The sequence below is a fragment of the Poecilia mexicana genome, unplaced genomic scaffold (assembly GCF_051168715.1).
Source record: "Poecilia mexicana isolate PSO_F unplaced genomic scaffold, ASM5116871v1 scaffold_9, whole genome shotgun sequence".
NCBI lineage: Eukaryota > Metazoa > Chordata > Actinopteri > Cyprinodontiformes > Poeciliidae > Poecilia > Poecilia mexicana.
In genome coordinates, this window is record NW_028263378.1 from 17,398,476 (window position 1) to 17,422,872 (window position 24,397).

A 24,397-nucleotide genomic window follows, 5' to 3' on the forward strand; every position below is an offset into this window, starting at 1 on the left:
GGTGCCAAGTCCATTTTATGTAGAAAGTAATGAATCCTTATGTAAAGCATGGCAATAATCAAACAGAAAATATTGTAGAACAAACTATATTAATGTTCATTCAGGAGAATGTACACATCATTCACACCGATTCAACACAGATGTGAGATTGTCATTTATGAACTACAGATACAAATTTATATCCTATTCAAGCAAAGTCTGAAGATACAAAATAATATGGCAAAAACAAAACAGTCTAGTAACAAGAGGTAACATGACATCATATTGGCACAAATATATATACTCTGGGTTTGTGATTTTGGTGAATTTTACAGTCATCACAAATTTACAATGAATATTTACTTTAATAGATTTTAAATAACCACATAATGAGCCCCCAAAAATTCCTTCAATGCTCAGTCTCTCTTTAACCAGCTGATTTATAGGAATATTTTAAACATTTTAAATCCTGCACTGCAAGGACGGGTCAATATTTTTTCCTGGACAGAAAATCTCATGTAGAAAACCAAGTGAGAACCAAACACACGCGTAACATAAGCAATAGTTGTAAAATTAATTTTGTATTGTGATAAGCAGCCATAAATTACATTATAGTTAATCATTACATCTCTGTGCTGAACACAGATTGTGATTATTGGTGCGATAAAAAAAAAGAAAACATGTCTGAAAAAATGGCAAAACTGTGAAAAAGTGTAAACAAACAAGAACTGACAATCACATGAACAGCAGGCGAAAGCTCTCACTTAGACATCAGCTTACTCCACAGGGTTTGTAAAAAAGCAGACTAATGATATTTAAGCAGCAGCATCTGCAATTTGTAAAATATCTCCACTCAAAAGTAGCCCAGTTACATAAAAAGTAAGGGTTATGGTTTTGTGGATTTGACTGAACAGTTCCATAAATTGCACATTGTTATAGAATGACTGTAGTGAAACATTTCTCAATTCATAGAGGTTTATTTATGTGGCCTTGCAAGTGATAAACAGTCTGCATGTGCACAAAATAATTTGTATTTTCATGAAAAGCATGTCCACAGCATGATGCTGCCAACATTATGCGTCACTCATAGGCACTGAGTGTTGACTGTTTTCCTCTACGCAGCTGTTTGCATGAACTACTGTGTCCACGTGATTTTGTCATCTACATAACTTATAGTTATATTCACATATAACTGTAAACAAAATATGATTTCTTCCTGCATCAGTACTATAAAACAGACAGATTTGTGGAGAGGATGACTAAAAACTGTCCTGTTGACAGATTCTCCCACCTGAGCTGTTGACCTTTGCAGTTCCTCCGGAGTTACCGTGGGAGTTATGATTGTTTATCTGATAAATATTGTCCTTCCTCAGTCTGTTAGTTTAAGTGGAGAGGGCCACTTTCACATGCAATCTGGCCAAACCATTAAACTAAAAAAATAACTTGAAATTGGTATAAAAATATATTTTAATTGTTTAACCATTCATATTAAATCTGTTCTCTAAAGTTCATCCAAGCAGAAGGTTGAAAGTATTTTCAAAATCAAACCCAGGGATGAATTAAACTTGATGTCATTCTGGAGAAAAAGTTGGTAGGAGTTTAGTGGAAATACCATAAGAGCTGTTGTTCCCTGATATGATGGACAGACACTTGATGGCTCTAGATAACCTTACAAAAGGTGCAAAATGCAAACAAAGTGATCTCATTTGATTAATATGCTGAGAGCCTTGAAGGTTCAGGTCACAAGTAGTGCAAATGCAAATTACAAGAGGTTATTTCAGACATCTGTACATAAGCAGTCTCTTAGGTGCAGGGCAGGCACAGGGTACATTATGGAAGCTGCTTCTTGGTTGGAGGCATGCACAGGGCGTCTCTGCAGGACTAGAGGGGCGATCCAGGCTGATTAACCTCAAGCAAATCCTCAGTCTACTTTTCCCATTTTGGCAATCAGCTCATCACAGATCTTTGTGAGCTCCTCGATTTCTTGATTCTGCAGGAACGCCATGAAGGAAGGCAATTAAACACTATCCAGTCATCACAGACAGGAAAAGGCGTTGAATGATGCGTTTCCTGGTGCACAGCCTGGAGACAATGAGTGTTGTACCTTCTGCAGCAGGGCTTGCTCCAGAGACTCGTTCCTCATCTGCTCCTTCCTCAAGCTCGCGGTCAGCGCTATCGTTTCTGAGCTCGCCTTGGTGCGCACCTGAGCAATCTCCTCATTGGCCCTGCAAGAATGAAGAAAAAATAACATATATGTTCATCCAACAACAAAATTTTTCTCCCAAACTCTTCTGTTGCTCTTCATACTTGTCTAGTTTCTCCTCTGCATGCAGCTTCAGCGTCTGGTATCTCTGCTCCTCCTGCTTGACTCTGGCCAGGTAATCCTGAGCACACTTCTTCAGCACTTCTTCATTCTGCATGAAGAGATACAACTTAATGCCATTTACCAATTCATGTGTACACAGAAGGCAGATGGAAATCATGGAAATTTTCTAATATTCATTTTAACTTTTGTGTTTTGTCTGTGTTCTGAACTGCAACATATTTCCTTCTGATGTTTCAACAGCATCAGTAAAAGCTAAAATTTGTTTCATTAAAATCCTGCATATTTAGTATGTTATTGAGCAGATAAGTATTTTTCTGTTTTTTTTTTAACAATTAAATTTTATGACCCTCAGTTTCTCTCAATTTGCTCTAAACTTGACAACTTTGGCCCTTGTGGCAAAAGGTTTGGACACCACAGCTTATTCTTAAAATTACTTTACCTGACAGTTTTGCTGTGGGTTCTGTTAAAGTCTGCAGCTATCAGATCTTTCACCTTACGCCTGGTGCTGGTTGTACAAACGCTGCTGTTAACCACAAGATACACTTCCAGCTTCATACGTACTAATCATCAAGTGCTAAAAACGTAAACTATTTTCAGGGTACTTAGGAAACAAGACGTTTCAACGAGATGTCTTGAAATTTCCCACCTTTTTAAAGCCCTCCAGGGTGCTTTTCATGTTTTCATAGCGGCGAAAGATGTCCGACAGCGAACGCTCCACGGAGTTCAGGTCTGCCAGGGCAGCGTCCTTCTCCACCGTCGCCGCATGCAAAGCCTTCTGGAAGTTCACACTGTTGCGTTGCTCGTCCTCTAAAGAAACACATAAATGGGTTATTTTTTTTTATCTCCCCATAGTAACATGCAACATAAAACACTTTTCACATTGCAATTCGGACTTTTCTTATTGCAGCAGAGCACTCACAGCATGAGTTCACACAAATTAGAATAAATTCAGTGTTTGAATGTTTTCCTGCAGTGAATTTAACTCACCAATCATCTGAGCTATTGTCTTCTCATATTCTGCAACAATCTTTCTGAAAAGAGACGCACCAACATACAACTCAAAAGTTTGTCTAAAAGTTTGCATAAGATCATTATGCAATAAAAATGACTAATTTCATTTTTGCGGTACACAGGACCACCCTCATCTGGAACGCTTGATCGCCATGACAACAGCAGCATGTTTCCTAACCTCATCTCGTCCACTTCTTGTTTGCACTGCTCATACTTTTTCTTCCAGTCATTAGTTTCAGCCTCCTTGGTGATGATCTGAAAGGAGACCGTTTGTGAGTAAAGACCTCCGTCAGCGATTTCTGAGTAACCCAGTGAAGCCAAGTCCAACACGAGAACCCACCTCCTCTCTGATGAGGGCGAGAACTGCTTGTTTCTCGGCCTCACTGATGCAGATGGAATCCAGGACCTGACTTCCTGTTTTCTGCATCTCGGTTCCTTCTGATGTCTTCAGCTCACATGTGTCTTCATACTGACAAGAAGGAAATCAGTCATCACCATCTTTTTTTTTTTTTTTTTGATCAACTAAATTGTCAAAAGTTTCAACTACTAATATTAGAGATGAAGCAAGAAATGAGCTGATGACAAAGTTTGTCAAATTCCTACATTCATCTGAGAGCTGGTTGAAACCTCAAAATCGAATCTTGCTTATGATCAGTGAACACCCAACTCAAACCTGACCATTACCAGGTGACACTATTACTGCAGGAAGAAGACTTAGCTACTTTCAGAGTCAGTAAGAAGTGGAAAAATTAGGCTGGAGGAAGCATGAAAGCAATAATAAGCTTCTAGAAGGGAAACTATTTTCTACATTGTCATGCTGACGGTTTATTGAGGTGCTTCAACAGACAGAGGACAGGAAGCTGAATGTTTGACTACAGATTTGCTTCATTTTCTTCCAGCAATCAAACTGCATCTTTAATGCAGCAGATTTTATTAGTAAATGCTAGCAGGTATCTGTAAACAGATTACTTTGATGTTTAGCTAATTGCTAATATAAGACAGCAAAGAAAGTTCAAAGCACTAATCATTCAGTCCCATAATGTGGAGGATTTTACTGCAGGAGACACAGGTGTGTAACTTTAAACCGACTTTAATAAATCAATGTTTTACACCACTAAGCATTTTTTGTAAGAATGTGAAATTTTATATTTATTCAGAACAGAAAAAAATATTTATTAAAAGATTACAAATATTGGTGACCAGAAATTAGAGACACTTTTGATTCATGCTTTTCTACACTAAACCTGTCAAGATTTGGAAAAATTTCCTAAAACCAACTGAATTATTTTTGTTCCTTTTGGCTTCTTATTGTAATATGTGAATAATCTGATCTTCTCCTGCAGCTTAACATTCAGCATACATCACTCTCATCTTTGGGTCAATGTTCTCACTTCCTCCTCTGCTCCTCCACGCTGTCATTCTGTCCTTTGCTGGATTATGACAGTCATAGGCTAATCTTGAGGGCGATAATCTTAATCCATGTGTCACCTGAGAAGACTAACACAGTGGCAGACACTAAGAACCTTGTGCTGTCCTACGCCTCAATACTGTCATCATATTGCATCTTACAATGCCACTTCCTTGGCTGTAACCTAAAGCAATTGTTTCTTTAATTCAAAATAAAATGATCAATTTTGTTATATTTTATTTTAAATGACTGCGTTAATGTCTCAGATTTCAGCTGCATGTGAAGAATCAGATGCAGATGAAAGTGACACTGGCAGCAACTTGCCATTTCCTCTCATTTGAACAGATAAAATGCCCCACCTAGTGGCAGCATTGCAGTTTGAAATTTATCTATAAACATTCATCCAATTTTCAGTGACAGATTCACACTCCGTTGAGGAGCAAACCAAAGGCTGATGCCAAGAGTTAGAAAGAAGAAAATGTATCAGGTTAAAAAGAGACAGAGTCTCACCACAGAGCAGCAGTCTGACTCATCGGGTTTGGATGTCAAATTGCAATCCTGGTCTGTGAAAGAGAGAGAAGAAAACCTTTTGGGTTAAAGGTCCATAAATATGCTACAGCACTGTTTAGACCAGCATGACCAGCAGGTGGCGGCAAATTAAATCCTTAGGCCAAAACATGTCATAGTGAGTTTTAATCTGAAAGAATCCATGAATTATATTTCAATGATTTGAACGTTTTACTGCTTTATACCCTTAATGGCCCCTCAAACTTGATTTGGGCGTTTTATTAGCTTTAAGCCACAACGGCCAAAATGAACAGAAACATTCACTAGGAATACATCTCTATGTAATAAGCTCATAAAAATTATGAGTTATATATTTTTAACTGAAATAAATAAACTTCCAGAAGAATCTCTGATTTATATGAAAATTATTCATTTTAGCTGTATTTTGTCCTTGAATGTCAATTTTTCCTGAGAATTAACTATGTAAGTGACTGAACCAATGTCACATAAAACTCATAGCATTCAGTAGAAACTGAACTGCATGTCATAAAACATCTGTCATGTTCTGAATATAAGTTACAAACAGCTCTGTACATAAGGACAGCTCTGTCCTAATGACGCACCACATTGAATTTCTGCACATTTCCCATGTACAACTAATAATTAAACAGGCCTGTGTTTGCAACAGAAGAGGAATTTAATGTGACCATGACTGTTGTTTACCCACGGGTCAGGTAGTGCATACTGATCTAAAATAATGAATATCTAATCATTGGTATCCTTCATTTGAGTTAATATTACTCTAAATTATGCACCATCATTTTACTCACAGTTTTGCTCCTTTTCTGATTTGGTCCCAGCCAGTTTCTCCTCATCTGTAGCATGGCCCTCATGATGGTCGTCCTTAAGCAACATTAAACTTCATTACCATGCTGGCTTTCTCTGTATAAAACTGTTTTTTTTTTCACTTATTGTGTAGCAGGGATATTACCATCGTTATCAGGGCCTACCTGTCCATTTAAATCCTTCTGCATCTGCTGGTTTTGCTTTAGTTTGCAGGAGTTCCTGAGGACAAATGACAAAAAGAAACATCAGCTTCAGCAAGACACATTTTACCTTTGAGTGCATTTAAATGAGGACGGATGGAAAAATAGGAAGAGACAGGGAAAAAAAACACAGAAAGCCTTACTACTAGACCACATAGCTTTTCTTTGTGTGTGCTGAGCTGGTATGCTCTTCCAAAAAGTGCAGAGTTATGCAGTAGAAAGAGCAGAATAATGAGATGTTTGTGGATTAGAGGGTTTCCTCTAACGCTTGATATTTTTCCACTTTGCAAAACTACTCATGTCTTTTTCTCCACCTTTGAGTTGAGATTCTGAGTTTATGTCGGCTGCAGAGCCGGAATCACACAACACACTTGCGCAGTACTTACAACAGAACACAGAGGAAATGGACTTGCTCAGCAGTCCTGATGCCACACAAAGAGAAAGGGAAACAGAACGACATGTTGAGCAAAGAAAAGGAAGGAAGAGACACAAGATGAGACAGGGGTTAGGACAAAGACAAGGTGAGGGCAGAGGGCCTGATGTTTAGGAAAACTGGAATCAGAATTATCGGAGTGTTACTGGGAAACGTCAGACATAATGTATTGAAAAAAATAGGTTTTTGAAAAAAATGAAAAAAAAACAACAACAAAAATCACTAGGTTTTAACACTGGATATCCAAACGTTTGAGACGATAAAAATTAAAGATGCACCAAGAAATCAGCTGATAAAGTCCAGCAAAAGTTTTACTGGACTGGACCTAATTAATGACCAGCCACTGGTAAACTAAATACCTTATATATGGAGAATGCACCATATAAAAGTCCCACCAGGTGGCACACATGCTGTCCATTCAGGATGCCACAACAGGGAGACGGAACTCGGCAAATTACAAAAATAAAAATGTATTACAGCTTAAAACAATTACCTGTTTCATTGTTTTATTCTGTTGTAAATCATGATAGAAAAGGAAGCAATGAAAATGTTTTGGAAATCTGACATAACCATGAAGCATCCATCGAGATTTAGCGTTCAATGGTTTTGTGAAACAAAATATTTTGTGATAATGCCATGATGTATGTAAAGAGTTATAGTATGCTTATTAAAGTAGAGGATGCGATGTCCAGTAACTCTAAGTTTGCTTTTATTTATAGATATCTCCATTTCATAACCTGGAGAGTTGTACTGTATTTTGTAGCAGAGATACCTTTATATTATATACCTTCATATTTATATACTTCGTTATATTTATATTTTTATAACTCTGCATAACACTTTTAGCTTTTGGATACACCATTGTTTTATTAGACTGGTTCACATCAAGTAGCAATGTTTAATTAGATACGCGGCATAGTTAACTTCAAATACTTGTGTAAGATCTTCCACAAGAGGGCAGAGTTCGACTGTTTAATAGTTGAGCAAAAATGAAGTAAAAGTAGAAGCAAAACATACAGGTATGTCTACAGAATGGAATGTGTAAACAGAGCTTCACAAGTGTCTGCAAATGATGCAAAATAAACTTCCTGAACATAAAGTGGACCATTTTAGTGCTGTGAGTCAGGCTGCATGCAGGAGAGAAACAGCTGACATGCCTAAAGCCTGCATTAGACACGCAACACGCCAACACAGTTCGTACAGACAAGGACACTTTGATCATTTCAGGGTAAAGAGCTTGCAGTCACTGCAGCTCTTTACAGCCATTTATAGGAACTAGCTGCAGTTCTCACTTAAACTGGGTTGAATGTGTGTAGCTGAGGCCACAGGCCTTTATTTGGGTTTACTTACTTAATGATTGAGTTGCTGTTCTCACAGGCCAGTTTAGTGTTCGAGCTCGCAGGGTCTGATCTCACGTTGCCATTCAGCAAATCGGGGTCCAGGCACTCATCACGACTGATTGTGTCTGGACTAGAGTCTGAAGTCGCCGGAGCCTCATCGTCAACCTCTGTAGGATCCGGTTTGTTAAGCGGTGAGAGAACGGAAAGTGATGGCGGTCGGAGAGCTGCAGTCTGGGGAAGGTGGCCGGATGACGAGAGATCTTCTCCAGAGCCAGCTTTGGAGCCCAGGGTCAAGTTGAGGTTTTGATCCAAACCAAAGCTGCCTCCGTTTGGTGTGGAGCCGGTCAAGTTGTTCAGGGAGTCAACCTGCTGGGATGGAGCTGAGCGGACATCATGGCATCTGTCCTGAATGTGGCTTGAACCATCAGTAGAAACTACGGGGGGAAAAAAGGGAACAAACTAGTTAGGAAAGAAAAGATTTATGCAAAAATGAATCTGGGTGCATCTGTCATAAACCATATTTATTAGTTATACGTAGCTGTGAAAGAGTGAGCTTGGGGCATACCTAGTATTAATAAACTATATTTATTTCTATCTTAACTTTTAAGTAAATAAAACAATTTGAGGTTAGATTTCTACATAATTTTAGAAACAAGTTGAGATTTTGACGGGTTTTTTGTTGTTGTTGCCATCAGTAAATGAATACAGGCAACTTCCATTAAGAATTTAAGAAAGAAATTATCTAGCCAGTCTTTTGAATGCAAAATTTCAGGCAACTTTAAAGGAAACCCAAAATGTTCACACAAAACCTGTAAGATTGATGCTTTTAATAGTGTCATTAAAGGTTAGATTAAAAAGACATAAGAAGCAGCATGTTTACTAAAACATGCATAAATCAACATGAACACTGCAAAAATGAAATGACTACAACAAAAACTCACCACATTTCAACGACTCCTTTCTAGCACTTCATCTGATAAAATACTGTTTTGCTCTGCAAAACTGTTGCACATCTTCCAAGTACTTAAACGGTGTATAAATATTTGCTGGAAATTTACAAACTAAATATTTCCCAGCAACAATGATCTACACCGCTGACGCAGTTCGCCAGGCTGCCATTCATTTTTGGATATGTCAAAAAACAAAACAAAAAAACATTCTGTTGCATAAGTACTGCAACTTAGAAATTCCATTTATGCTATAAATTTGTAATAACTTAGCAATGTTGATAGTTTCAATTGAGGCTTTTGTATGTCAGCAGTCTGTGACTCCACTGCTTTGATTTTTTAAAATACTAAACTTTACCATACTTGTAAAAAGAGGTAAGAAAAATCAGGCGTTTGTGTTAAACATCATTGTAAGTAAAATGGATTATGGTGGCAACACTCAAATGGATTTAGATAGTCCATATAATCTCAAAACAATCTCCAAACAACATTTCACATGTCCTTTTGTTGCCAACTTGCAGCTTCAGGGTCGATTGTTCGTCATTCATTAATCACAGGTCAACATCATTACCACTTTAACGCCACCTACACTTTTGTTCCTTTTCTAGTTCCCACCAAATCCCAATTGGCAGCTAAATGATTTACAAGCAAGCAGAAAAGTGTGTAACCAATTGTCACCATTCAACCCCATTAGAATAACATTAAATCCTTACATTGTTAGAATGCATGTCTTTCATATAATGTTACTATTTAGGGTTTAAGCCTTCAAAGGGTTTACTTAAAATCCGCTGACTTCCTCCCAGAACAATCCACTTCCTGTCTCGTCACACATCCCGTTAAGCATCCCGGCGGGCTGGGCTGTGTTGTTGAAACACAGGAACCCCTGTTGCTGAAAATAATCACCTCCACACAATGTAAACGTCAAACATTTATAAACCAACAACACCACCCTATTCCTTCTCTACACCACATGTGGACTGCCGTCATGTTTTCTTAAGCTGCACCTTTATTACTTTTTTGGGGGTATTTCATGTGATGGACAAAATAGTGTATGACTGAAGAAGAAGAAAAACAATTCATGATTACTTTTCTTTTTTCAGTGTAACTCTAGCTTTTTGTGAAGGTCTTGGTGGTTTGAGAAGAAACACAGCAGGCAGGTCAGAGAGTTTAGAAAGTAATTATTAGCTTTGAACGTCTCAGAAAATTTCAACCAATCATCTGAAGGTGGAAAGACTATAAGGCACAAGGAACAAGTATTCCTTGTTGCTGGGCAAAAAGAGTACAATTTAGCAAAGGATTCAAGAGGTCCATGGTGACTCTGGAGGAGCTGCAGTGATTCATAACTGGACAGTTCGTGGTCTTGCACTGCACAAAAAAAGACGAAATACAAAAAGGGGCAAGAAAAAAATCCACTGTAGAATAAATAATAATAACAATAATAAAATCTAGCTCACACTTTGCTACAAACCAAATAGAGCAGACAGCAATCAGATGGGAGAAATCAAAACGCTTTACATGCAGTTACCAAAGAATCATGGCGGTGGCAGCATCATGCTGTGGAGAAGCTCATCTCAACACCACTTAAAAATCATAATCATTAAAGTTAGCTCAGTTATTATGCCTCCCACATTTATTAGAAGTTTTTTCTTTCATCTTTTCTTTCCACTCCAAAATTATTCACTACTTTAAGCTAAGCCATCACATGCAATCCCAGAAAAACACGTGAAAGCACAACAGGTGTAAAAGGTAGATGATGTCAATATTCTTTTTAAATCAAAGTGTTAAAGTCAGCTTGTGCAAACTTCAGCTCTAAATCTCCGTAGCTCCTCACACCGAATGTGCCCTTTGTAGACGAGGAACAGATGTAGAAAAACCACACCCAGTCATGAAGAGTTCAACCCGTCACGTGTCCCAGCAACACAAACAAAACATCAGGCTTTATTATCGTTTCACAACTCTGTGAAAAAGAGGAAAAGACAGCAGAGGGGGAAGTAAGTGTGTCAGAGAAACAAGTAGAGATACAAAGTGTTCTCAGGTTCCTGCCCTGCCACCGTTCAGAGAGACGCATCGTCATGTTCAAGTGGTTGTTCCCATAAACACTGAGCTGTTTGTGCGTTCTAACTATAGAGCCCGTTTCTCCAGAGTCAATCTTTTATGTATGAAAGGAACTCAGCATGCGAGCTGTGTAGCGTGAAATTATATATTTACCTTCTCAGATTGGCATAATTTACCATGAGCAGCGATTCAAACCTCGTAAACTGATCTGACCCGGATAGAAGAGCCCGATGTCAAACCTCGTTGCTCCCAGTGTGTGCCGATATCCCTGCACGATCCAAGTTTGCAAACACATGCGATATTCATATCTGCGGTTGAACTGAAGTCTGGATTATCCGTTACCGCAGCAACGGGTGCTACTTGTGCCTGTGTGGGTGAAAGCTGGGCAGTAAAAGCAGAAGAGGAGGAGAAGGGAGTGGAAACTAGGGAGCCTGTTTGGAAAAGCAGGACTCAGCTGCAAGCTATTTGTTTTTTTATAAAGGCTTAACCAACAGAGAGCTCATTTCCAACTTTTAACAGCGTTCATAAACACTACTCTGGACCTGTAAAGCTTTGCTTAATGAAGTATGTAGCACATTGCTCCTAAAATGGTAGTAAACAGCACCAAGTTTCAAGTGAAATGAATGCTGATGCACAAGTAAATTCACACGAAAGACGACAAAGGAAGAAATGTTCCTTAAAAGGTTAAAATTTCTTTGTCGGCCGTCACAAATGCTGTATAATCTTTAATTAAGATCACACTCCATATCAACCTTTTTGGATATAAAATAGAGCTGCACATTTAAAGAAATGATAAGATAGGAAGCTTTTTGTTAATATTGCAATGACAATGTCACTTGTTCTAAAATTAAACTTTCCTGTCACTTTAAGTATGTTGTGTTCAATTTCTCTTGTTATTCTGTAGACTCAATCCATCAATCTGAATCTAATGATGGTATCTGAAACATTTATAGCACTTCAGTTTTTGGTAACATCCTTCTCAATGTTACCATATGCATATTTTGCCAACCTTCGGTCATAACTTTTTAATATTTCGTTGTAATGAATGTGATAGACCAACACAAATCAGTGCATAGCTAAATTTAAAAAAAGTATATATATATTTTATTTGCAAATAAAAATTTCACATATATGCCATGCAATTGTATTCATCCAGCTGGGTCTAATAAAATCAAGTGGAATGACTGTTAGTTGAAATCTCTTCACAGATCTAAATTGCTGGATTAAGTATGAAGGAATAAACTTTTTACTAAAAATAAAAAAGGTGAAAACTGTGATATTAATTTATCTTTCATCTGACCAATCAGCACAAACATCAAAGGTTTATCTGTGATAGGATGTATTAAGTGTGTACTCCAGGAAACATTACTGTAATAAATCCCTCTCCCAACCATTGAAGCATGCTCCTCAGTGATACTTCTGCAGTAATAAATCTGCACAGATTAACCCAAATCAGGGCTTCCAGTAAAGCATAAACAGGCATAAACAAAAAGGCTGCAGACTGAAACTGAAAGTAGGTTGACAGCTGGCTCACATACAGAAATATGTAGGTCTGCATGTTATCTGCTGTGCTAAAGTCACATTACTGTTGTAAACAGTGGGCACCATACTGATACTTTGCCCACTATAAATGAAATGCACAAGTACATAAGACGATACCAAAATATGTCTTGAAAAACTTTTTTTTTTGCTGTTCCTTATGTGAAGCCTGACTCCATGTCAGATATTGTTAATTGTAAATATGGTAAGCAAGTAAACATACAGTTAAAGAAGACGTATAAGATAAAACCATCAGGATTTCAAGATCCCTAGTTAAACATTACCAATATCTGATAATAGTCAAGTCGAGTGACCTACATCGGAGCTCTAACTTGCCATTGGCTCTGAAGTCTCACCTGTGTTGTTTGAGTTGTCCAGTTGGCTCAGCAGATTCACAACAACTGGAGACTCGGCTTCTGGGGTCTCGAAGGCGCCCTCAGAGTCCGAACTGCAGGTGAAAAGAATAAATTGTTATTTATTTCAATGAAACGTTACATGAAATAACAGAGAAACACAAACAGAAGCCAGAAGAGGAAACTCTCAAACCAACAAAGGAAGATTTGTTATGCACTTTAATTTTTTATTTTTTTAATTACACACATTGTCAACTACCTTGCATAGGTATTCACACCATAATTTAAGAAATAAAATAAAAGTCTTTATGTGGAATGCATTTGTATTCAGTCAGTTATTGTACAACAATTGATTGGCATCGAAATACTTGCAGCTGAAAGTCTTTTGGTGGACAACCTTAAAAACTTTGAACATCTAGAGTTAGAGGTTTTTGCCAATTCCTCCTCGGAGCTGAGACTAAACTGGGTTGAAGCCTCTTTGAACATTCATTTTCAAGTCTTGTCTCAAATTCTTTATTGAATTTAACCCGTCCGTGTGCTTTGATTGAAAACATTTTATTGCTGCCCCGGCTCTGTGTTTAAGTTTGTGATCCTGCTGTAAGAAAAACTTCAGCTTTGGTTTTTTTGGTGAATAAATTCTTTCCCATAGCACAACACTACACCATCACCACTGTTCACTTTAAAGATGGTGTGTTCAGATGTGCAGTGTTGGGCTGTTTGCCACACACAGCACTTTGGATGTTTGCCAAAAAGTTCAGCTTTAGTCACATTTACGTTTCCTGTTTGCTCTTCATCACTTATGGGAAACCTGCTAGACTTCTTCTATTGATATTTTTTGGTGAAACTTACAACCAAGTTATCCTGTCAACAGATTCTTCCACCTGAGCTGTGAATCTCTGCATCTCCTCCAAAGCTGCTTCTCTGATTTCATGTCTGCCATTTTAGTTGGGTGGCCATATCTTGGAAGGTTTGCAGTTGTGCTATTCTCTTTCTTTTCACAAGATAAATCGACCAGTGCTCTGCTTTAAAGTTTCTCAACAGCCCCGGTCTACCTGCTGTGTTCCTTGGTCTTCATGATGCTGCCTTGTTCTCTAATTTTATCCATCCATCCATTTTCTAACACCCTTGTCCCAAGTGGGGTCGGGAGGGGTGCTGGTGCCGATCTCCAGTGAACGTTTTGGGTGAGAGGCTCTCTAATTTTATGTTGAGGATAAATTAAATACAAGTGGACCCTGTTTAGCAATTAGTAAATGTAATAACATTTGAAAACCCATGTCATTTTCCTTCCATTTCACTGTTATGCATAACCATCTGCTAGCCTATTGAATGAAATACCAGTACAGCACACTGAAGTTTGTGATTACAATTTGAAATTCATTCCCATGAAGTTCTATTAATATAAAGAAGTTCATGGGATATGAAAACCTTTGAAGGGCACTGTATGCGTTTCCAATTAATCGTGGCATCAGCTTTCCAGGATCCATTTTCTTGAAGAGACTTGAACACAGTGGCTTTCACAGGTCAAAACAAACAAGCTCCTTTTATTTTAAAGGAAGTCAGAGGAAGGAGAGAAGAGGAAGCAGGGCCCAACTGGGCCACCTGCATCCTTTGCTCCTCAGTAACCGTGTCCCACAAACACTCACAGTTTTTGGCCTGCAATCTGGGCTGCCTGGACACCCAGCTCTGATTTATTCCCAAACAACAGAGACATGTAGAGAACGGGGAGAGGCATCAACACACAGTGTGTCTGCGTGTGTGCGTGTGTGTGTGTGTGTGTGTGTGTGTGTGTGTGTGTGTGTGTGTGTGCTCATGTGTATTCCTAGCCACTTGAAAGCACATCAAAACGTCCGCACTCTAATGAAAAACAGCACAAGGAAGAGTTCACAGTGCCAGCACCCAGGAGCACACCGTCTCTGGAAGCCAGTTCCCACAGACACACACTTAACACCAATTTAATACAAATATAAACCCTCCACTCCCACACAGCCTGAGATTCCTGTCCCACTGTCAGCCTTAGTGGCTCAAGATCTGAATGGTTACTAAGAAACTAGAAAAGGAGGGGAATCAAAAAGTAACTAAAGCTTTGAAAAGTGTTGCTTTTTAATCCCCTGGTTTTTAGCAACCATTGCCTAATGGCCGCACACAAAACAGGCTTAATTACATCCTCTGTGTTTGAAAGAACAGGGCGGTGCATAAAAATCGTCTCCTCTTAACACAACAAAGCTATTTTGACTTAATATGTGCTTTGAGATGATGATAGACTGAGAATCAGAGAATAAACCACAGGATGGGACCATTGGTCTGACGATGTACAACCTGTCAGTATGACTCAGGAGAATCTGCTGCCATCACAGCATCCACAATCCACATCAATCTGTACACACACACACACACGCACACACACACACACACGCACACACACACGCACGCACACACGCACGCACACGCACACACACGCACACACACACACACACACACAAAATCTCTTACTTGTCTTCTTTGTCATCCCTTCCTGTATGTTGTCCATTGTCTCCTGCACCTCCAGTCACTGCCGACCACGTCCACTTGGCCCACTGGACCGGAGACAACCAGGACATCTGTGCAGCACTTCCAGCCCCACGTCTGAGATAAGAATTGTAAACTTGTCTTTCCTCTGAGTGAGCCGACTCTGTGATTTTCTCAAGTTTAAATCAACACTTTTACTGTCGATTACAAGAAGCTCTTGATCTCCCCAGCGTGTATTTTCTGTGTCGACCTCACTTCCTCTTCTTACTCAGTTTCTCTGCCTACCCATCCTGCTCTTCTGTCCTGTTGACGCTCGTGCGAGAGAAACGTGTCTGTCTGTGCGGCAGCTGCTTCTGTTTGTGGCTCTGCTCTCTGCACAGCACTGACTCACGCTCTGCAGATTGCAGCCGGAGCATCAGTAGTCACTCCCCCCGCCCTTTCTGCTCCCCTCCTCCTTCCTTCCTCCCAGCAGCCTCTTCGTCTGGGTGAGCGACCAGCTGATTAATACGCATCGGCTCACTCTGCTGCTCCTACAGGTCTGCTGACTGGCTCTCTCCCTCTGTGATGCTATCCGGGGTTTTTGAAAGTTGGAGGCAGGAAGAGAGGAAAAGGAGAAGTACATTTCTGTTTTACAAAATAGGGTTAGTCAGGTTTGAATTGGTTAGAGAGAATATCCAATATTTTTCTGCACTGGGATCAGGTGGGCAAAAAATCATGGTGTGAAGAAAATGCCACATTTATATACCCACCTTGTTTAGGTCATATGAATTAGGATGGATTTTTTTTTTTTCAAACGACCAGATAAGTGTTGTCAAAAGCTGGGTCACACTGGTTCAACTCAAGGTTTTCAACTATTTGATAATAAACTGTAAATCTAAGTTTAGTCATCCTTTGGCTGCATCAGTTATTTAAGCTGAACAATAAAAGGTTAATCACATTAGCAGAAATGTTATATATTTGACAAAACTCTACACAAAACTCTCTATTGTTCATTTTAAGCTTAAACGTTGTCCCTTTGACACAGAATGAGACTGTTAGGGTGAAAAAAGGGTCATCAACAAAACCTGGATGTGTTAAAAATCCCATAGATGAAAACTGGTGAATTTACAGAACCTTTTTTCACAAGAAAAAAGGAAATAAAAACATTTTTTAAAACTGCAGAAATGCATCCAAATCAACAAAAGGACGACTTTGTGAGAGCAAAATTAAAATTAAAGCTTTGGACTGACTTAAACTAAGCTAAAAATCTGCTGCGAATGTGAGACTTTCACATGGTTAATATGACTGATGTTTATTTTATTTGTTGGAAGTTGGACAAACATTTGTCAAGATGAGGGATGATGCTGTCAGCCTCGTACTAAATGAGTCAGAAAGCTAAAATTTAATCAGAAGGTGCTTTAAGTTCAAGGGTGTAGCTACTAGTACTACAAGGTTATTGCACCTTTTTTATTTTTAATTGAAAACAGGTTTGTTAGTTAATTTGGCTGTATGGAATCTATGTCACATTATAGGTAGAAAAACTCTTGAAAAGATTAATCAAAAGACCTTACATCCTAACAGGAGTGTGCAGACTTGTACAAGTTGCTGCATGTAAAGCCGTTTCTGTCAACTGCTGCTGTCGGCTCCTGTGAAGAGGTGTTAGTTTTATTATCCTCCATTTCCTTTACATTCATTAAATGTTTCCTACAGCAGGAGAGATCTCCCTACCTGAAGACTTAACCTTTTGTTGTTCTTCTAAAAAGAAAAACAGTTTTAGTTTGAAAAAACTGTTTAAGACTGACGTGTTCTTGACACTAGTTGGCAACATTTCCAAATGTGAAGTAAGCTGTGCAATGTGGTTTTTTTTATAAGATTTTATTAACAACATGATTTTATAGTTTAAAGCATGATATTTTTACCCTATTGGCCACCCTACATTCATGCATGTTTCAACAGGTTCCAAACTTCTCACCTGTATTTTTATTTACTTGTGCCTTTCATATCTTCACCCTTTTGTTGCTAAAGTTTCTTCCAAACTTTGCGTCAACCCTGAATGTTTCTCACACACTGTTCTCACTGAGATCTGATAGGGTAATCAAGATGCAACCCGAGACGTTAATAGCTTGTTTACCCAGCAACAGATATGGCTGACAGCTCAGCTAAACGCAGGCAATTAAACCGCCTGCCTCCTTTCTCAGGATGAACATGAAAAAGTGAAAACAAATATTGCCGAGACAGAAACTGTTCCCACTGAACTCACATGAGCGGCTAAAGCCCCGAGGTGCAATTAAAGTAACTGAGGCTCTATTGTTCACCGAAACTATCCAGGCCAGACAACAGACGGATCAATAAAATAAACCCAGATACAGATTCAACGATGCAGCAGCAAATCCCCCTGGAAGAATAGGGTTTTAATTAAATGCTCTCATCGCTGAACACACACATCTTTCTCTGTGTTTATTCATCAGAAGCTTATGTAACTCTACACAGCTCTTCCCTCAGACTCACACAGAGACAGAGGATCTAGGCTAGATGAGATGCATTTTCTGAAAGAGAAAACATGGACCGTGACTAATCCAATAACAGGCAGAGGATTTAGTCACTGTGAAAAGATGGAAAGATCAGCAGGAGGCGGCATTTTCCTTTTTATTTCATGTTTTCTGTTGCATAATTCCCACACATGAAGACATGTTACCACACTCTGCTCCACACAAACAAGAGCAGAGAGAGGAAAGAGGATGATCTCAGAAACCCGCACATAACGTTTCACACTGGTGAGCGCAGAGAAAGAGGCTCTGTTCAGTCTCTTGCAGACTGAAAAAAAAACTATACAGAAAATAATCACGGCATAGAAACAATGAAGGGATTTTTCTGGAAGAAAAAAAGAAAAAGAAAGTGTCTAGAGGTTTGTTAAGATTAAAATCTCAAATGCTTGTTTTGCATTCCTGGCATTGTCTTCTTTTTCCTTTTAGTTTCCTTCTGACAGTCAAAACACATCAGAAGACAAACCAGTGACAGCCTGGAGCCACACAGACATCCATTTAACCTGTTAGACAATAAGGCACTGGCTTCTGGCCAGGCACATCAACAACATGTGATTTCTTAACATTTAAAAATGAAATAAAAATACTCATTACTCCTACTGAGACAGTTAAAATACAGAGGAACAGAGCAGAGAAATAACAGTGGAAATGAGTCTGCTCTTATGTAATAGCTTGCAACCACAGATACAGCATCATCAGTGCAACCCACACATGCCTTCATTCAGACAGACATAAACTACAGCTGCTACCTTGGTCCGCAAACAGGTTAAAATACAGCAGATAAACAAAACGTGTTCCTTAAATAGACTTCGCCCCATGAGGCTGATGTGTTTGTGGTCTGTTAATCCAGTAGGAATGTAGAGGTCTATTCCTCAATTAGATTCTGACTGATGGCAGCATGCGTCGTTTGTGAGCCAAGAATAAAACCAGACATGGCAAACATGTCTGCAGTCCGCAACAGAGGAAATTAGATACCTGATGTAATAATTACTAAACTCTGCATAGTGAAGGAGGATTAACGGAGGTATGTCAGTAAGTGTCTGGTGTAGCTAAAGATAGCCTTAAAAGATATAGAATTTATTTAATGAAAGACTACATGGACTTTTTTAAAAATCACTTTTATACAATAATGCCAGTCTCTGTTGGACAAAATCTCATCATACAGGTAAGAAACCTATCAATTACTAAATCAGGTATTTAAAGTCGTTAATCTTTACCTCTGGATTGGTATGAAAATGTTTGCATCATGTATTCGTGTAGAGATAATATATACACACAGATCACCTCCACCCACGGAAAGCCTCCAGTTGCACTACTTCACATCCAGAGATGCTCTCGACTGTTAACATGAGAGGAAACACCACAATAACATTAACAGAGCTGTCTGAGCCCTTCATAAACGATATTGTGGTGACTAGCGTCAGATTGATGACAATCTGGCGCCACCTGCTGGCAAATACTGGATGTGCATTTTGCATATAAGCAACTACCGAAACAGCAGTGGCATTTACACCCAGCCATCTATTTAGTAATACAGAGTGATGCGAGGAGAGGAAATGGACAAGCTGCATGTGTGAAAAACATGAGCTTAAACATAAATGACAAACCTCATCACCATGGCAACAATGAGGAGTGAGTTATGACTGTGCTAATCTATGAAAACACCCATAAAGGGACCACAGAGAGAAACTGGAGCAGCTGATGTCCCTCTGTCTAAATTCAGCATGATGTTATCCAGAGTAAAGCAGAAATAAAATAAGCAGAGAGGCTGGCATTCCCTGATCTCATCTTCTGTGGAAGACGCTCAACTTATCTGCAATTAGGGTAGAAAACCAGCGTGGAAACTAAGTGGAGCCATGGTGCTCACAATGCTATAGCAGCTGAATCACTCAACTGACTGTGACACACAAAAAAACAAAGAGAAAGAATGAAACAAGAGGAGGGTTTAACCCCAGAGAGGCATGGACAGACGCCAGCAGAGCTATTGTTCTTATTATGAATGGAGCTGAAAATCACAGTTCCCACACAACAGAATATGTACATTATACACCGTTTGGGTAAGTTTACAGGGCCGGCATGTGTGTCAAAGTAAAGAAGCAAAATATAATCGAAAGGGACATTTGTTTCACAATTTTCTAGATTAAGATTGCTGTATTTTCTTAAGGTGTTTGACCTGTTTTAAATTAAAGTTCCTATAATTGGGCTAAAATGTTATTCTATAATCAGTATATAATTAGTACAGATGGAAAACTTTCCCAAAACTTAGAAATCTAACAAGGAAGACTGGCAAAACATACTATAAAAACAATGAATGACCATTTAAAAAAAAGAGGTTCCATTAAATAGAGACACAATCAAATTTTTATTTGTCCAGTCAAGACTGATGAGAACCACTTCTGGTATTATTTTATGAGTTTCACCATCATGCATGAAAGCTTTTCATAAGCAATATGTCTTGAATCATGGTTCTTCAAAAAATGAGGTGTGTATTTTTATATACACAGGATAAATATGCATTGGACCCATCAGTGTTTTTCTCCAAATATATTTCTGATGTGACTACTGGTATAAAATACACACTGGAAGTCACAAACAACCCAAATAATCTACAGATAAAAAACATTAAAAACAAACTGTTAAATAAATTATGTTCTGTGTAAAGAAGTGAAACAACAGAGGAAATGTGAATTTACATGGTAACCAAAAATGTATTTTATTACTTAAAGCTATTTTCAGCATACAGGTATGTTCTCTTATATGAACAGTTTGTACACCGACTTTACAGTCTTTCTAAAAACAGCTGTGGGTTTTTCCCTGGATCAATTTTGGATATAAAATTCAAATAATACTTTATTAATCCTCAGATTGTTCATCAAGAATATCTCTCAGAAAAAAAATATTCCATTTATCATGGCCTGATCTGCATGAAATCTGCCAAATGGTAAGAAAATCCCACACCATGATGGTACTACCTACAAATGTCTTAGTGTTTGGGGTGATGTACAGTGATGCAAGTTATCCTCCATCTTCTTAATTTCAATATTATTTGTACAGATATTCTCAATCTATTCCTCTGCAGCAAATCTTAATCAAGGCTCAACTCTCCACACTCATTTTGTGGATCATTTCTAGATATACCAATTCACTGAGTCAGTCAACTTTTTACATAATTAAGTTTTCGCATCATCAACTTTTACAAGTGTAACTACATGGAAAACATTGACATTACCAAACCTTGCTTTCACTGCTGTATTTATTACCACTAAGAATAGCTTCAAATGCAGGTCAGACTGCTTCCAGCTGGGTGATTGTGCCGATGCTCTGGGCTTCTGGAGAGCAGAACAACCATGACTGCTCCAGTTAAGATGTAAAAACCAGAAGGGGGATGATGAAGCTGACTAAAATTAGTGCAAAAGATGAGAGCTGCAGACCTTTTCCGCTGGTCGTGGAGTTTTCCCCATAGGGAAGACCCCAGCTCCCTCCTGACTCAACACAAACACAGATGGATGCAGAACATAGAGATCCTTTATTTTAAAAGGTTTGCTTCAGTGTTGATTTATCTGGTTCTCTTTCTGAGCTTCTCTGTAGCTTTAAAAGCCACGTCAAATACGTCCCAGCAAGGCTTTTCACATCTTATCCCAACTCCTGTCCTTCACGTCCGGAACTATTGAGAAATTAAAGGAACAAGTGTCTAAATATAGAACAGCTCAGGCTTTCATGAGCATCGAGGGAAAGAAATCCACTTCAAGAGGCTCCTGGGAGCACTAATGAAAAACATAACCGAGAGGATAAAGTAAAAGCACTGAGAAGATTAGCGGAGGTGAAGAAAGAGGAAGAGTGGTTTACGTTTGTGCTCTGTCAGATGCCTCAGGATTGAAACACTTTTCTGGTCTGACACAAAGACCTTACACATGAATTAAATAACACTCAGTAGAGGCATAAACTCCATGGATGAATTCATGAACACACTCCTGTTAAATTTGGGTCGTGGATACATAATTAACAGCAGAGTCGCACAATATCAGGAACATGTGCAACTGCAAAATTGTAGCTCAACAGTACGACGACGATTTAAATTCAAAAACATTTCCTTACCCTTTGCTCCCTTTATAAAACGTCTTCACCACTCCGATTGAGCTTTAGCGTCTCAGACATTAAAACCACATATCAACAGGGCTGTTAGAGTCCATCTCATCATATCAGCATGTAAGAATTTGAGATGGTATGTCATATTAAACATTGCACCCAATCAAGTGTGATAATATACTCGGACAGCACGATGACAACTGGGGTTAAATATATTGTGTAGCTATTAATAATCATTACAGCAACAAAACCTTCCTTCCACTCCCCAGTCTTGGCCTCCGACTTCCCTCAGATTTGAATAGCTAAACAGTATTAAAATCAGCCAATCAGCTGACATTGTAAACAGAAAGGCATGATGGGCTAATTTGCCTTCAGTGACTGAAGCCAGACGCTTCCCTTCTGGCTCTTTTGCTTTCAGTCACCTTCGCCTCCAACACAAAGCTTGCACACAGCGTTTACAAACATTTTTAAAAATTAAATAAATTTGTTCTTACAAGCTGTCCTTCTTCCTAAGAGAGCTGAGCGATGCTCTCCTGTGCTGGCTGAGGGAGCCCCCCATGGCAACAGCAGGACGTGCGTTTGTTTCAGGTTTATCCCAGATGGTTCACTGCTGCATCAGCTCCTGACTGCCTCCAGCCGGATCACAGCTCCACAATACATCTGACCCAGCAGCCTGTCCTCTCCTCATCTCTTTACATGCTTGGAGTATTACAGCTCTGGTGACGGTCCCGCCTCCTTGCTCCACTACGCATCTTCCTCTCTTTCACACACACACACACACCAACCAGATTACAGTCCCTCATCAGGCAGAACGACGTCCTCAGATTGAGAACGAAGTAGAGGTTCTGTGAGTTATAAGTAGGAGAAACTGTGACAAATGTCTACCCCCCTTAAATTCCTTCATTTAAAGACAAACTGTGTGATTCATGGGAGGGTTTAGAAGTTAAAGAGTCTCATCTATTGTTAAATCCAGGGGGATGGAGGAGGGTAAACACAGCTCCACTTGTTGAAACGCTCCCAAACACACCAACTATTTTATTTTTATTTTTTTGGCTTTTTTTTCTGACCGTTTGTTTTTCTATATTTAGGTAAAACATGTTTTAAGAAAAAGTTTCCCTGTTCCGACAGAAGAAAATCATCACGGCAAAACTGCAGCTCATAGCTTACATTATGATCCTTGACAATTTGTTTATCAAAAATGTATTAATTAAAATGATACTTTAATTAATTGGACATTTATGCTGTTTTGATTTTATTTTGCTAAATTAGTTGTAGATAATCAGTTACAAATAATCAGTTATTTGTGACTGTGACGACAGACTGGGCTTTACGTGGAGTGCTTCTAAATCTCTCCGTAAGTTGCTGGTTTGTTTAGTCTCAAAGCATTTAGATAAATTTCACATGACTTTCTCATATTCAGTAGAATGGTCACCAGGTGAATTATCCTAATTTGATCTGCGACTTTGCTTTTGTCTTGAGTGAACAATGTGTTAAGTATTTCTGTGTTCTCAGTTTGTTCATATACAATTTTCATTTCTCTTCAGCAACTTTATGCGACTTTCAAGGCTCATCTCTTTATTTTTTCATAATTTGGATTACAGAAATAAACTATTGTGACCCATGAGCCTGAACGCAGTTGAAACAGCTTGAAAATAATACATTTTCTTTAGAAGTATTAAAATTCTGAATAGGAACTATCTGATTAATTATTAAAGCAAATATTTCTATAACGTGAATCCAGTGCTGTACCCTTTAGGTCTGATTCTCAGGCTCTGCTATCCACCTAACCTTTAAATTAAATGAGGAATAGTTGAAAACTGAGTCAGTGGGGTCCAGGACAAACCAGCCTTTGACAACTACAGAGGAGCTTTTGAGCGCGTTTCCTCCCACTGAGCTGAATCACATGAAACTCTGCGAGTTTCAGGGTCTAAATTTCTGAATGACTTCTCAACATCTCCTCCACGACTGATCCAACACAACATGTTGTTTCCGACATTGAAATGTTCAGAACTTACACATCAGCTGTGCCTCGTTACAGACAAGCACGGGGTCGAAGCTTAATAATTTTTGTTTCTAAGTTTCACACAATTTATTTGACTTTTATACAATGAACTTTAAAGGAATAAATGGAACAAAAATCTATAAATGAAAACGTTCCAGTCAAACTTGCCTGATGGTCTCCAAACTCCTGCAAACTCACCAGCTGCAAGCAATCACATCCGCTCTACTGCGCATGCTCCATTTTTAACAATAATTAGGTGCTCAATGTGCGATTTTCAAGTATTTACTTTTTGTTGGCCCACTTTCTTTCTGTTGGCATTGGTACCAAACAAATATTTA

The 24,397-nt window shown here is 38.8% G+C and overlaps 1 protein-coding gene across 2 annotated transcripts; it reads right to left on the reverse strand.

Moving 5' to 3' along the window:
• Positions 1 to 70: 70 nt before the first annotated feature.
• On the reverse strand, positions 71 to 24,324 carry LOC106930708 (transforming acidic coiled-coil-containing protein 1). 2 transcript variants are annotated; one of them, XM_015008428.2, is made up of 14 exons: positions 24,228 to 24,324; positions 15,435 to 15,566; positions 12,948 to 13,039; positions 8,061 to 8,484; positions 6,242 to 6,296; positions 6,062 to 6,134; positions 5,235 to 5,287; positions 3,657 to 3,785; positions 3,495 to 3,571; positions 3,293 to 3,336; positions 2,952 to 3,112; positions 2,287 to 2,393; positions 2,084 to 2,204; positions 71 to 1,969 (listed from the first exon to the last, which is right to left on the reverse strand). In XM_015008428.2, exons 2-14 carry the CDS (start codon positions 15,539 to 15,541, stop codon positions 1,901 to 1,903), a joined length of 1,512 nt encoding a protein of 503 aa, XP_014863914.2. In that variant the 5' UTR covers positions 15,542 to 15,566; positions 24,228 to 24,324; the 3' UTR covers positions 71 to 1,900. The 2 variants fall into 2 exon arrangements, with proteins under 2 accessions (XP_014863914.2, XP_014863913.2); XM_015008427.2 differs by lacking the exon at positions 24,228 to 24,324 and having other exon boundaries at positions 15,435 to 15,956.
• Between the last annotated feature and the right edge of the window lie 73 nt (positions 24,325 to 24,397).